Genomic DNA, 13,564 nt, shown 5'->3' with positions numbered 1-13,564 from the left:
CGAGGGAATTTGCAACGCGCCAGTTGCATATTCAAGATGGCAGATCACATTGGCTCTCGGTTTTTTAAAATTTAAAAAATTTTTTTTTATTTTTTTTAATGTGCCACTGCTTGTACTTATCAAGCAGGGAGCAATAATTTGGTTTTGGGGTGATTAGCTCTCTCAGCACAATCCACATTGCTGTTTGGATTCATTGAGAGCTCCCTCAGCAGATCTTTTCCACCAAATCTAACTGTGTGACCATTGGCTATAAACGGTCACTTCTGTGACGTGTCTCTGACTGAAGTAATGTACTGCTACGTTTTGAAGCTGCTGAAAATGGGAGGCCTGATTTTGATGTATCCTTGAATGCACAAGACTCCTAAGTCAAAACAAAATGAACTAAATGGATCACAATTACAACACAAGTGGGCTCAGTTGATATTCACTTCAATCCCTTAACTCAAATTCATAAACAGTACCTCTTCTCAAGCTTGGTAACAGTTGGTAGTTTGTCATCAGTGAAGACTGAGTTGAGGGCCCGGTGTAATCTCTGGAAAACAAGCAACACATTAGCTGTCAAAGGCTTAGTGGAAATCATTTGACTGTCTTTCTGTGTTTCTTGGGAACTCTAAAGGCTGTGTGTGTGTGTGTGTGTGTGTGTGTGTGAGAGAGAGTGTGAGAGCAAGAGAGTAGTAATCAAAACTGTGTCACTGTCTAAATGCATATGGCCATCACTAGTACATGTTGCTGCTATACTTAAGCACTTTTACTTTGTAATTCTGACTTTTTCTTGCAAAGGAGTACATTCAGGTGTGTGAGTCAGTATACCTCTTCTGGATGTAGTGTAGCTGTGTGCCAACTCATGATCGAAAGTTGTGCCACACTGTGACGTGATGTGTATATGCGTGTGTCTGTACCTGGCTAGTGTGCAGCCAGTATTTGAAGCGTGGCTCCTTGACCCTTGGGATCACCAGCTTATACACAATGTGTTCTGCTATTGTGGTCAGTAGAGATAAGGCCACGCCCACGCACAGCATCACAAACAGACCAGAGAAATGCTTTATGCCCATCTGCAGCGTCTGGAAAGAGAGAGAGTTACAGTGAGCAATGGTGGAAGGCAAGGCAAGGCAAGGAAAGAAAGTGCAGAGATGGGAAGAAGAAAGGAGATGCAGATCAAAAGAGATCAGGGATGCGTATCCATTGTCTCCAATGGAGAAGAAGAAGTCTGAAAAATTCTATCCAGGAAGTACTATAATAAAAAGTCCCTCAGGCTTTGCTGCATGGTGGTAAAACATTCACATAACTAAACAAAACAAGATCACACTTTTAAACTGAAACATTTATGTTTAATTATTGATCAAACCCTTATCTTGAAATTCCCATGGTCTGTGTATATTATTGTATGCAAGCCACATCATACAAAATATATTTGCCTTTCTTCACAAAGTACAGCAGTTTAAGTTCAGTGGATCTACTATGGCAATGACACTGAAATGAATAGCAACTTTTTTCTTTTCACTACTGTCTTTTTTTACTTGTGCCCTTTGTTTTGTGTTTGTACTGTAAAAAAAAAAAAAAAAAACTGAACAGTACTGAAACTGCTCAAACAGCCTTATCTTATTGAAACAGGTGTTTTCAGTAGTAAGTGTGGCAGTAGCTTTTGGTTGGTGTATGCAAAAATTTCTTCTCCAGCCAACACTTTAATGATAACACTAGTGTAATTTCACTATTGTTATTTTTGCCATTATAACCCATGAAATGTGTGAACCCACTGATGTATTCACCTCAGTAGGAAGTTCGTACTGACTCTATTACAGCAAGTTTGGCCGACCTCCCGGGAGACATCGGCTCCTATTTTCAATATTCCATGTAAAAAAATAAGCCAAACCCCCCCCCCAGCTTGCATAGACAAAACACTGCCCTGAAAAATTGATGCATTATGTATTTTTTTTCCCCATAAACTAACAACGCAAGTACCGCAGCAGTAGCCGTAGAAGTTTTCTATTTAAAAAAATAAATAAATAAATAAAATAAAAAATAAAATAAAATGGATGTGAGACGCTAAAAAGTGATAATAGGCTCTAAATCAAATAATTTGCATTACAAATTCACAAAAACTCAAAGTACTGTAAAAACTGCACTGCATATTTACATTACTCTATCAGACAATGTAGTGTTGTCTTTGAAAGAGAATTGGACAACTATGTCAGAGAAATGTGCAATCTGAAATAAGGTATCAGTTATTTCTCATAACACATCATGTGTTTCATTTAAATCAGTTTTTGACTATTTTCGGATTCTCCCTGAAATCCCGCTCCCAAGAAAAACCCTCACTCTGGGGATAGCACACTTCTCACTGAGATTATGATTTTTTTTTCCTCTTCATGTCTTAATTTTCACTCATTCTGTTCTATATGTATCATTGTAGAGAAGCCTCTCAGAAGTGTGTTATAACTTTGCAAGTGTAGCCATCTCCAAATGTATTGTCACACTTTTCTTAATTGTACACTTGTTGCTGTTACCAAAGATGCACATTCTCATAATAATCTTTTAACTGCAAAGTATGGGACAGCTTGTGATACAGCAGCAGCTGCAATGATTGCATTATAAAGTCATGTTTGAAAGGAATACATGATGGATTGAATTCGTCATCGCAGCATTGTGACTTGGCGAGCAGGCTGTAATGAAATTTTGGAGAGTGGGAGCTGATTATTCCTGGGAAGTCGGGCAACACAGACAGCAGTAGCATCTGACTGCTTGGGAATATATTTTTAAAATGTATTGGGATAGGAAAAAAAAATAAAATTACAGGGCTATTATCCTTTGACAGTAAGTGGAGCTAATTGAACATACATGACAGTAATGTAATATAATCTATTGAATAAAAAGCAGTGCAAGTTAGTGTGCATTAACCCACTCCAGTATTCCTCACAGATATAGTTGTTCTTTGGATTAGAACATTTAAGCACATACTTTTGGCAACACACACACTTCCTGTGTCTTGGTACTGTATGCAACCAAATAGAACAATAATCCTCTGGTTCACTACACTCACCGATTAATTGCAGAAAATTGCTGCAAAAATCTATACATAAATTCAATAAAGCACATAACACACATAATCTGCATCCCGTATTAATCACAGTTTATTCCTTCGTAATGTTAAGTTTGACCCTCTTAATGTTGACTAATTGAATAACATGCCATTTATTGGTATCGATTTTATTACTTCAATATGGATCAACTTCTTTAGGGTGACAGAGAGCTGGCTGAATGCCAGAGAGTTTGGCTGCCTCACTGAAGCCAATCCATCAGATTTTTCATTTTTTCAGAATCCCAGGCTTGCTGCTGCTGCTGTAGCAGTCATTCATTGGAATAAAAGATTGCTAAAAAAATGCTGACCAGGACTAAACTGAGCCAGCCTTGACAGTAATTCATGTACTGCTTATATCACATGAATTTCCTGCTGATGTCGTCCAGTGTTCATTTTGACAGCACACTGTAACTGTGGCAAAACATTCTACTTTTGTTAGACTTTCTTGGTGACGATGAAGCTGTATTTGCAAGTGAAACGTTAGGGTAGATTTTATCTTGTGATAGATATTCTACATATAATATTCTACAGCAATCAGTATCCATATCATGAGAAATAGGAGCGTGCACATGGTCATCATACTGTGATTTCTGCAAGGCAACTGTAAAATTAAATGACACACAGATGAAGCCAAATACTGGGAGGGTAGCTTTCTCTGCCATCATTATAGGCAGGTGGAGGCATGTTGCTGCAAAATGAAATGTACCTGGAGCAATTTAAATGTCTGCAACTGTAGATAGCAACAATAACACGTCTAGCTGTTACACAGTGGAAAATGGTTTACTTCAGCGACAGTGAATCTGTATCACTGCAGCGCACCACTTCTGCTACTCATGAGAATGATAAGATGGTAATTTTCATTATGTGCTAGGTATTTAAATGATGCTGTCATTCAAGGCATGCGCCATGAGTGTTTCTTAATTAGACCAAATTATGAACAACCCACTGAGATTATATTGCCTGTGACACAGTAGCTAAGAAAATAAAATAATATAAAAGGATAAAGTACAACTACAGGAAGAATATGGGGCAGAGGAGGGACGTGAAGTTCCTTTCTAATTCATGCTTGAAAATGGGGAGTGTGCATACCGTACTGAACTAGGAGACACTTTTGGGGATTCCAAAGGCACAGCTGGGTGGGAAGATGGCCAGGCTGCTAAGAGAGCTAAGTGCTTTGTAATAGCAGAACAGAATGGACCATGGGGCCTGGACTGCTTAGGACTACAGTTATGGGGACACAGCTTTGTTAGCAGCTGGAGGGTCAAGGGCCAGGATGTGAATTAGAAGGGAGTACATGGAGGTTGTGGAGGGATTGCAGGGAAAGTAATTTAAGAGAAGAGTCAGAAAAATGATGAAATGAGCAGAGTCCTTATTAAGGACATGCTTGAAGGCTTTCTAAAATAAACCTCCATGATAGTAGTAGATAGCTAGGTAAGCTACTTCTATACAAGTTAATAAAACAACTGGAGAGGTAATTTATTTTATTTATATATCTTTTTTACAATAATTGATGGAAAAGCTCCTTTTTTGACAAGATATTACTTATTACCTTTTATATTTGAACCATATCCATGGGTGGTGATGGGAAGATACTGAATGTCAAAACTCAGCATCTATTGAAATGTCTCCATCCAAAGAAACAATACATTTGCTGTTGTTGTATGTAGCAGGTGGTGCTGGTCTTACCTCAGTAACAGCAAAGCTGCGCTTCCCACAGGGCACAACCTTGTACCATTTGTCGTGTAGCATGTCCATGAAGCCATCTGACTTGTACTGACTAACAAGCTCCGAGATGTTGGATGTGAGTGGGGAGTTCTGTGGGAGGCCAATGCCATAGCCTGCCAGCGGTCACAAAGAAACAAGCAAACGCACAAAAATGCACGGACCCTTTAGCAGTTGTTCCTCTGTCACAACAAAATCATCTTCATGTCACAACCATGTGCTGCGATTGTATTATTTTACTTGTTTATAGCTGTGCACAAGAATAAGAAGATTGCCTTCTTTCTGCTCAGCAGCTAATCTTGGTAATTTTGCCAAATTCACTGACATTTTCAAGCACCCGCATCTCGGAATTTCTTACCATGCCAGGAAAGTGTGACAAATTCAGGGATAGCCAATTACAGAAGTACCTTGCCTTGGTTGGAAGTAGACTGATTCATTTGTATTGGATCCCGAAGGCTTAAGGATGCATTAAGTAATTAACAACACCACTGGAATCTGGGACTATGGTGGCCTGTAATGGAAGCAACCACCATGGGAACATTTTCACAGTGGGAGGAAGAGGCTTGCTAAATGGAGCAGAGATTAACAGACAGTAGAGAATGTAAGCTGTTGAAAGCTACAAGATTAACTACAGTGCAAATGTTGAGTGGTTGATATTGTTAAATTCAGGGTGTCCTAAAACGCTTATGGTCAGTTGGTCTGCAGTCATGCAGAAAGACCTCTTAAAATAAAGTGATAATTAAAAACCCAAACATATTTGCGATGGCAGAAATCAGACTACAGTTTTCCAGTTCCAAAATCTTCTTAATCAACCAATACCCTAACTCCTTAGTCAACCAATCCACTAAGATGGATATATATATTATAGCATTTTATATCATAAATGAACAAATAGTTTGTTGTATAAGAAGCTTCCATGTGTCACCTTCTATTGCAAAGGGTTTTCCAACTGTTAGTGTTTTACAGTCTGCATCTATGGAGACCTCATAGTCCAGGAGAGCTTTGTCCATGATGAATGCATCCAGTTTCTGAGGGTCAGCCCTGTAAACACACAGCACAATGAGATACTCTGAGTGTAAGGCAAGAGTGTATGTAGCAAAAAAAGAAGTCACACTTTTTGCTTCATGCGCATTAGATGACAACAAACTGTTGTTCCTTACACAGAAATTGTAGGGATTTTCAAATTCTTTTGTCTGTCAAGCTACTTGCAAGCACTCCTAAGACTAAACATTAACAAATAAACACTGTAGAATTAGTCAGTCGTAATCAAATATATGACATTTCATATTGTGTGTGTGTATGTGTGTGTGTGCTATGTTCAGACAATTAAACATTGTGATGCTGAAACAGACGCACTGAGCTGAATGAAGTTTAAGTTTTTTATGAAAATCTGCTCGGTGGCTGATAGATGATGGATGTCACACTCCCAAATTGATTGTGGTGACAAATATAACCACAACATTAACAAAAATCTTGTCTTCTGGAAATAAACCACAGAAACAGGGACATGTTTTCAAACAGCCCTCTGAAATTCACATGAAAAATTAAACTTCAACACCACCCTGAGATGTAAACTTAGATGAACTAGAAAGTCTTGGATGCAGACTTCTTTTTTTTCTCTTTCCCCTCATTAACACATACTGCAGACATAACGATACTAAAAACAACGAGAAGTGGGGAAAAAAAAGAAAATGAAAGCAATGAATAAGGCGTAAAAATCATTTGAGTGATTCGTTTTGCTTTGTGCTATTGGTCATTTTTAAAGAGCCTTTCAGAAAGCAGTTTACAACAGTTACTGAGGATTAAATGTACATGATTCGACAGATTTCTCACAATCTTTTGACTCGTCTGAACCTCATTTTTCTCAGTCCGGTCTTGTCCGTGATTTTTCCGGTACTTTCTCTGATCATGCAGCATTAAAATTGCTGCTTGCCTGCCAGTTTTTGCCAATTTATTCATATTCCTCACTCCACGCCTGTTATACAGAGGTGAGATATTAAGTCACAATGCTCTGTGAAGATTTTACAAATCAACTTGAAAGTGGCTTTACTGATAGCTAAAGCCTACTAGAATACAAATGCTTCGAAGAGTTTTTTTTCAGATATACTCTTTGTTTTTTGCCAGTTATCAAGGACAGTGTTTCAAATCCCTCGCTATCATCTACCCACAAGATGGGACGTTCATTATTACAGGTTGAATTTTCTTGCAGCTTATGTCCTTGGTCTTTCCACCATAGTATGAACGTGAGGTTCTGCGTTTTATCACCACAGCAGTACCCTGACATCAACATATTAACTAACCAATATGATTAGAACACAATGCATCTTTTGCGACATCATCTTCTTGCAGTAATGCTTGTAAGAGGAGCTGCACCATGTATTGGCATCCCAGTGGCATGAATGGAAAAGGCCACTGGTGACAGGGTTCCATTTCTGTAGTGTGGCTTTATTTTATTCAAGGCGATTTAAGACACAGTAGTTCCGTTAATGTTGAATCTCTGAGGTTGATCAGGGAAATGTCTTCTCCATGATGTAAGACCTGTTAGCACCCAGGCCGAAAAGACTCTGTTATAAATGTTTTGCTTTCAAGGCTGAGCTGTGTTGTTTGAAACTCACCCACAAATGAGACTGTACCAAGGAATATGAGAGCAGCACTTCCAATATCTCCTGCTCCACTTTAATAAACAAGCCAAAACGGTGCAAGAACGTTGTCTGATTGCTGATAGTTGACTGGAGCATTATCTTCTCCAAATTCTCTAATTATATAGCAGACAGGCTGCAGTTGGTAGTTGTAGCTAGTTTCAGTTGCTGTCGTGAAACCAGCAATTTTAAAACTTTTAACTTCGAATCTATTTAGAGATGTCTGTGATTGTCATTGATGGTGTATGTGCTTTTGTTATGTCTGGCTGTGTTCTTTTTTTATGTATTTATCCTTTTGTTGTGTCTGGCTGAGTTTTTTTTTATTTCTTTCTGCTTTACACAGGCCTCTCTTGCAAAAGGGATCCTGATCTCCATGTGATTACCTGATTACAGAGAGGCTATATATAAAATATTTTTCTTGCATGATGACATTTCTTATTGTGACCCAAAATGTGATCATGATCACGATCCTGTGTGAAATCCAAAGTAAAATAATTAAAATCTAACCACCTGTAGGTAAAACTTTTGTCACATGTTGCAATCAAAACTGTACAAAAATCAAATACAAAAGGAAATATATTCACTATAATGGAAGAGCAGGATTTGTTTTCTTTTAATCTATGCAATATCTTTAACCCATACAGCTCATTCAACGCTTGTTCTACATATGAAGGTAACCACAGCAATCGCAAAACCCAGTATAGAGTAATGTAGAGTCATATTATCACATGTTTTGCATAATGCACTAATGACATGCTGTATGATTAAGTAACTGATAACTAATGCCTGGTCCCTTAGGGAGTAATCCCTGAACACAGAGTATTAAAAGTTGCACACTTGTATACTGTCTTGTTCCCTGGTGGTAATTTTCCAAAGATGACATTTTTCCTTGAAGCCTCTAATCAGCATTTTACAAGCTCAGTAAAAAAAAATCTTGTTTCATTCATTCAAATTGTGTCCTAACCAGCCTAGGCCCGCATTCCAGCTGCCTTCTCTCACTATATTTTTGCTTTGCTCCACAGGGATGCCAGTTGAATGCCGAAGCAGCTTAGGATGACAGCAATGGCAGGGAAAGGAGGAGGGTGATATCTGAATGCGAACAGGCAGGCTTGCAGTGGGGAAAGACAGCAGCAGGGATGCGATTTAAATTGTTTTTTTTTGTTTCAAATTTTGACTTTCCTTGGACATGCAAATTTAGATTCCTTTTTTTTTTCCAAAGATGATAGTGTGTCTTTTTTCCATTTTTTCAACCAGAGAGAAGTTGATTTTAAGGGAACGACAACAACAAGACATAACTGTTTGGATAGTTAGTGAATGTTAAAGGACAGATGAAAGTGTGAACCTAATTTACTGAAGAGTACCATTTGTGCACCTGAATATTTATGCGTGTCTGTATGTGGGCTGTATGCAAAACATTGGCTTACTTGAGATGATGTATGCCATCTGGTGTTGCTGGGACATTATATCTTCTCATGTACTCGTGCATCTCAGGGAAACTCTTCTTGACGTAGTCCTCTGCGCTGCTTTCTCTCACTGTGGCAAATCGGAATCCCTGAGAGGGATGGTGCAACTGCATGAGAAAAGAAAGAAAATTAGATGTTTCTTCTCTGCATTTTTAAAATTACAGATGGGGAAGAAATGCTCTTCTAAGTCTTCAAACTAATTCAAACTTTTCTTTTCTTTTAAAAACTCTTCATATTCCTGACCTGCTGTGATTTAGAAGTTTGTTGAGTTTTTTAAAGAATCAATTACCTTACCCCAATTGCCCTTATAAAATTGGTTTAATTAAAAAATATACAGTATTTGCTGACTAAAAGACTGTACAGGGGCTCTTCTAAAATTTAGAAAAGGTACCTGAATTTCTGGGTGCTGTCTTATTGAGTTTACATCAGGAAAATTTTCAAAGAGAAATTCCACAACAGCCTATTAATCATCATAAACTCAGCCATGCTTGCAATGACAGATGGTGTTCCAGAAATACATGAACAACGAAAAAATATAACCTAATCAATTTAAAAAAAACACATTTTATAATGGAAATGTTTAATGTATTTTAATCTGAACGGAAGTGAAATAGAAAATAATATAGAAAGAGCGTGTGTGTGTGTGTGTGTGTGTGTGTGTGTGTGTGTGTGTGTGTGTGTGTGTGTGTGTGTGTGTGTGTGTTTACTTTCCTTTGAATAGGAAAGACTTTTTGACCCCACTGTATTTATTATGTTTTGATTAAATGAATGACAACTTCTCTTTGACACCCAGAAACTTGATCTGCTCTATCAGGACTGTATGTTTGATCAGTGTCATCACATTCTTCCAATGGTGTTTAAAATATGATTGGTTCAAAAGTATATGATATCAACATTTTCTAACTGAGTCCCACCAATTTTAAACCAGTGTGAAGAGCAGAGAGAATAATGCAAATCTGTTGGGCAGAAAATAGTGTTTTTATGAAAGAACCCATTCTTCATAGTAAGACCTTGATTGAGAAAACGTGTTTTTATGGCCTTTAAACTTCAGCTGCAGTGTTGTGCCTTTCGTACTCTTGTACCTTTGGGTCATGTATCCCTGACAGTTGTTCGTAGGTCTTCTCCCCGACCATGACAGCAGCCAGATTAGCGGTGTAGGTGGACAGACAGAACAGACAGAAGATGGCCCAGAGATTCATCAGAAGACGACCTGTCCAGCACTTTGGTGGCTTGATAGCCACCGTTCTCCCAAAGAGAATAGCGTAGCATACGTTTAGCGCTGAGGAGAAGGAGAACACCCGGTCGCGGTTTCGTCCACGCGGTGTCATACCAAATGGGCTGTGCCACTCATACAGGGTGAGGAAGACGGCAGTGACATGGAGGGAGACAAAAATGCCAAGCCACATGGACCAGTGGAGAGGCCACATGAAGGCCCCAATGGGTGCAGCCGTGTCGCGAGTACGAACCTGGGCAGGGTGGGACACAGGATAGGAAAACTTTTATAGCTAATATTTTAAAAGTTAAGATATTGGTGACAATATTTGATTATATTGTTGCTCTTGATTTTTACAGATTTATATTTAGAATAAGCTCAAAAGTGCACTGTGTTGCCTTATGCTGATGTGTTATGGGGATATGGTAGGCTTAGGACTGGAAATCAAACATGATCCTGTTACACCAGTTGAAACAGGATCAGGAGTCTCAACGAGAGCAGGATGGGATGGGAAGAAATAAACTGGGACCAGGCAATATGGGAACAAATCCAATAGTGTACCGTTATCAAATGCAAATCTGATCTGGTAAAGGTGCTCTTTGTGACATTTTTGTTAAACACTGACATCCTCTGTAAATAAAAAAATCTCCCTCTGTAGTGGCATGTTAAGAGGAAGAGAGGAGGGAGCGATTCCCACCATCACTGTGCCTTTTGGCTGTTGAGACTAGCTATAGTAATTGCAGTAATAAGGTCACCCTACAAAGCTGCACCCCCACCAGTCTAGCCTGATATGGGGAGTTGCATTAAATTCCAATAACATGGGGCTTGCAGTAATAAAACTCTGTCATATTGATACTGCCCACCAGCATAACAAGCGGAAAGAGTTGAGGTGAGGTCAATGACAGAGAGGAGAGAAGGATGGGCCAAAGAGTAGTAGTCGAAGGGAGAAATGCAAAGTGGAGAGAAAAAAAGAAAAATCTGTATATAATGAGAATAAAAATAAATGAGACAATAAAAGGAGAGCAGCACTGACCAGAATTCCCAGGCTGGTGGAGAAGAAGGGTGAGGTGAAGTCAATGACTTGGCTTCTGGCCGAATTAATGCTAAAAGAAGTCACCGCCAGGTGGGCAGCGCCACTGAGCAGATCACCCACCAATCCCGTCCAGCGACCATTCTTGAACCCCCCATACTTCCCATCGCCAACAATATAGAGGTCAAAAGTGAAGCCCATGTCCTCTGCCAGCTTCTCTAGAAGGTCAATGCAGTATCCATAACAACACTTCTTCAGGTCAGTGGGAACAGATCCATTGGGTCCTGTAAGCTTCTGGAAAAGTCCCTCCAAAACTGAAGATTCATTGGTGAGCGGGTCAAGGCACATCTGGCCTGCGGGACACAATCCATCCCCATCCACCTCTCGGGTAAATACAAACGGGTGCTCCACCAGCGTCACCACCCGCATGTGCAGCCTTGTGGGTCGGCGCCAATCACCTCCGCCTCCTGAACCCGGATGGTTTGGCCAGGCTCCCTGGTCCATCAGAACTCTCCCCCTGCGCCAGCGTCCCAGGCGGGTCCAGGTTGGCTGGCCAAGGGGGTCCAGCTGGAGGGACCAGATGTAGTGATGGGCCTCTGAGATGACATTCTGGCTGTGAATGTCTCTGGATATAAAGCCACTCTGGCCCTCAAATGATGTGTTGGATAGAAATCTGAGGGGAATGAAGGGAAAAAGAAATAACCGGGAGGAAGGGGGAGAAGAGTGGTGGAAGGAGGATTGAAGTGGCAGAGGAGAGCAGAGGAGTTAGAAGAGGAAAGATCATTTTTAGTCTGTCTATAATTTCAGCTATCTTGGGTGTTTCATTCCTGGCAGGTATGTTGCTAGAAATAACTGCAAGAAACTGTGGACAATATACAGATCAAGGAGTAAAACATAGTTATCTTTTGCTTTCTAAATGTTAACTTTCCAAAGTTGTAATTGGGGTCAAGATCTGCATGCACCCCTGACCACTTCGGTGACAATGAGCTCATCAGAAACGTCACAGTACGTAGACGGAACTCTTCAAGGGCCCAGTCTGCAGGTCTGGAGGGTGGGAATTTTGATTCAGCCAGACTTGGTTTGAATACTTCAGTACCATGGACAGAGTTAGGCGAACTATGTTTGTCTCCGTTGCCCGCTAGTGGCCAACTGTAGTATTGCACTTAGGTTAATGATTATTAGCCAAAAATCTGTGTCATCCTTCCCTGCTAAATACATGAACTGTTAAGTGGACTCTGTTCAAAATTTTATTTATTTTACAAACTTTGCTATTCCAAATACAATTCAATTTTTTTTTAAATTGTCTCAAAAAGTATAAAAGACATCAAAAACTGAATTAAATGTTTAAATTTTCAAATAAATGTGTGGCGTGTACCACGGTAGTTTAAATGTAATTTAAACTAAATTTGAAATTACTTTCTAGCTTTATAGTATACAGAAGTTGGTGGAATTCAAACTAAAGTGCGTTTGAACACACTTTCAAACCCTTTAGCCACTATTCTCTATGCAAAGAAAACACATTTCAAAATTGCTATAAATAATAGCAAATTGATTCTCAGTTAGCCACATATTTTGATGTGTTATGTGTATGATAGTAGCAAACACAACTATAAAGGTGGGTCATATTAGGCTGAATGCCACTTGTGCTGTTGTTGCCATCAAAACAGCAGATGCCTTGCATAAGGAACTATAGATTTTCTGGCTGAGTTCCCCTAGGATTTCTTTTCTGTGTTGACTTACAAGTTGAGCTTGGCAATTCATATGTTACCTTGGAAACATCTTTCAGTTTCATGGTAATCTGCTAATGAGGACTGTGGGATAAGGTGAAACGCTTCTGAACAAGCAAGTGAGTGGACCTTGAGTTGAGATTGTTTTGTCAACTAGATGATTAAGGCTACAGGAAGATTAGATTGTTGTTTGGGTTTGAAAAAAAATTACTTGGTAATGGGTAGGCAACAATCTTGGTCATGGTTAAAACAAGAATTATTTGGTTGTTTACTCAAAGATTGTGGTCAAAATTGGGGGGGGGGGGGCAGGCAGTCTCCCTTGTCAAGGCTACATGCTTTGTTCACCCATTGATCCACCCCAAGCTGCTCCTTTAAAGGTTTTGTGGTGCTGTAACAAAGTTATGCTACATCTGACTTTTTGAACACGTTAACGTAGTTTGTTTTCAACATTTGAACAAATGATCAATCGTTCTGTTTTTTTGGTGAAGACAGAAAGATACAGGAACAGTGATCACAACATAAAACTTCCGAACAGAGAAATGGCTGAATTCACAGTGTGGCTGACAAACACTGCAACCTAACGACCCATGTATCCATGGGTATATATCTTTATGCTCGCAGAAAGCTAAATCACCCCGTATCTTTCTGTTAAATGAGATATGCAGAGTGAGAGTTAGGAACACAAATCATCTCA

General features: G+C 39.4%; 1 protein-coding gene across 1 annotated transcript in view; it reads right to left on the bottom strand.

Annotated features, from left to right (window-relative positions):
• grin3a (glutamate receptor, ionotropic, N-methyl-D-aspartate 3A) overlaps positions 1-13,564 on the bottom strand; it is a 41,936-nt gene that overhangs the window by 7,929 nt on the left and 20,443 nt on the right. The window contains exons 4-10 of the mRNA XM_040158056.1: positions 11,147-11,816; positions 9,983-10,366; positions 8,862-9,007; positions 5,724-5,839; positions 4,763-4,914; positions 900-1,061; positions 462-532 (exon numbers count right to left, since the gene is read on the bottom strand). Of these exons, the coding sequence (XP_040013990.1) occupies positions 462-532; positions 900-1,061; positions 4,763-4,914; positions 5,724-5,839; positions 8,862-9,007; positions 9,983-10,366; positions 11,147-11,816 (1,701 nt within the window). The remainder of the gene's footprint in view (positions 1-461; positions 533-899; positions 1,062-4,762; positions 4,915-5,723; positions 5,840-8,861; positions 9,008-9,982; positions 10,367-11,146; positions 11,817-13,564) is intronic.

This window comes from Xiphias gladius, chromosome 20 (genome assembly GCF_016859285.1).
Source record: "Xiphias gladius isolate SHS-SW01 ecotype Sanya breed wild chromosome 20, ASM1685928v1, whole genome shotgun sequence".
Lineage (NCBI taxonomy): Eukaryota > Metazoa > Chordata > Actinopteri > Istiophoriformes > Xiphiidae > Xiphias > Xiphias gladius.
This window is presented reverse-complemented; position numbering and strand designations above follow the sequence as displayed.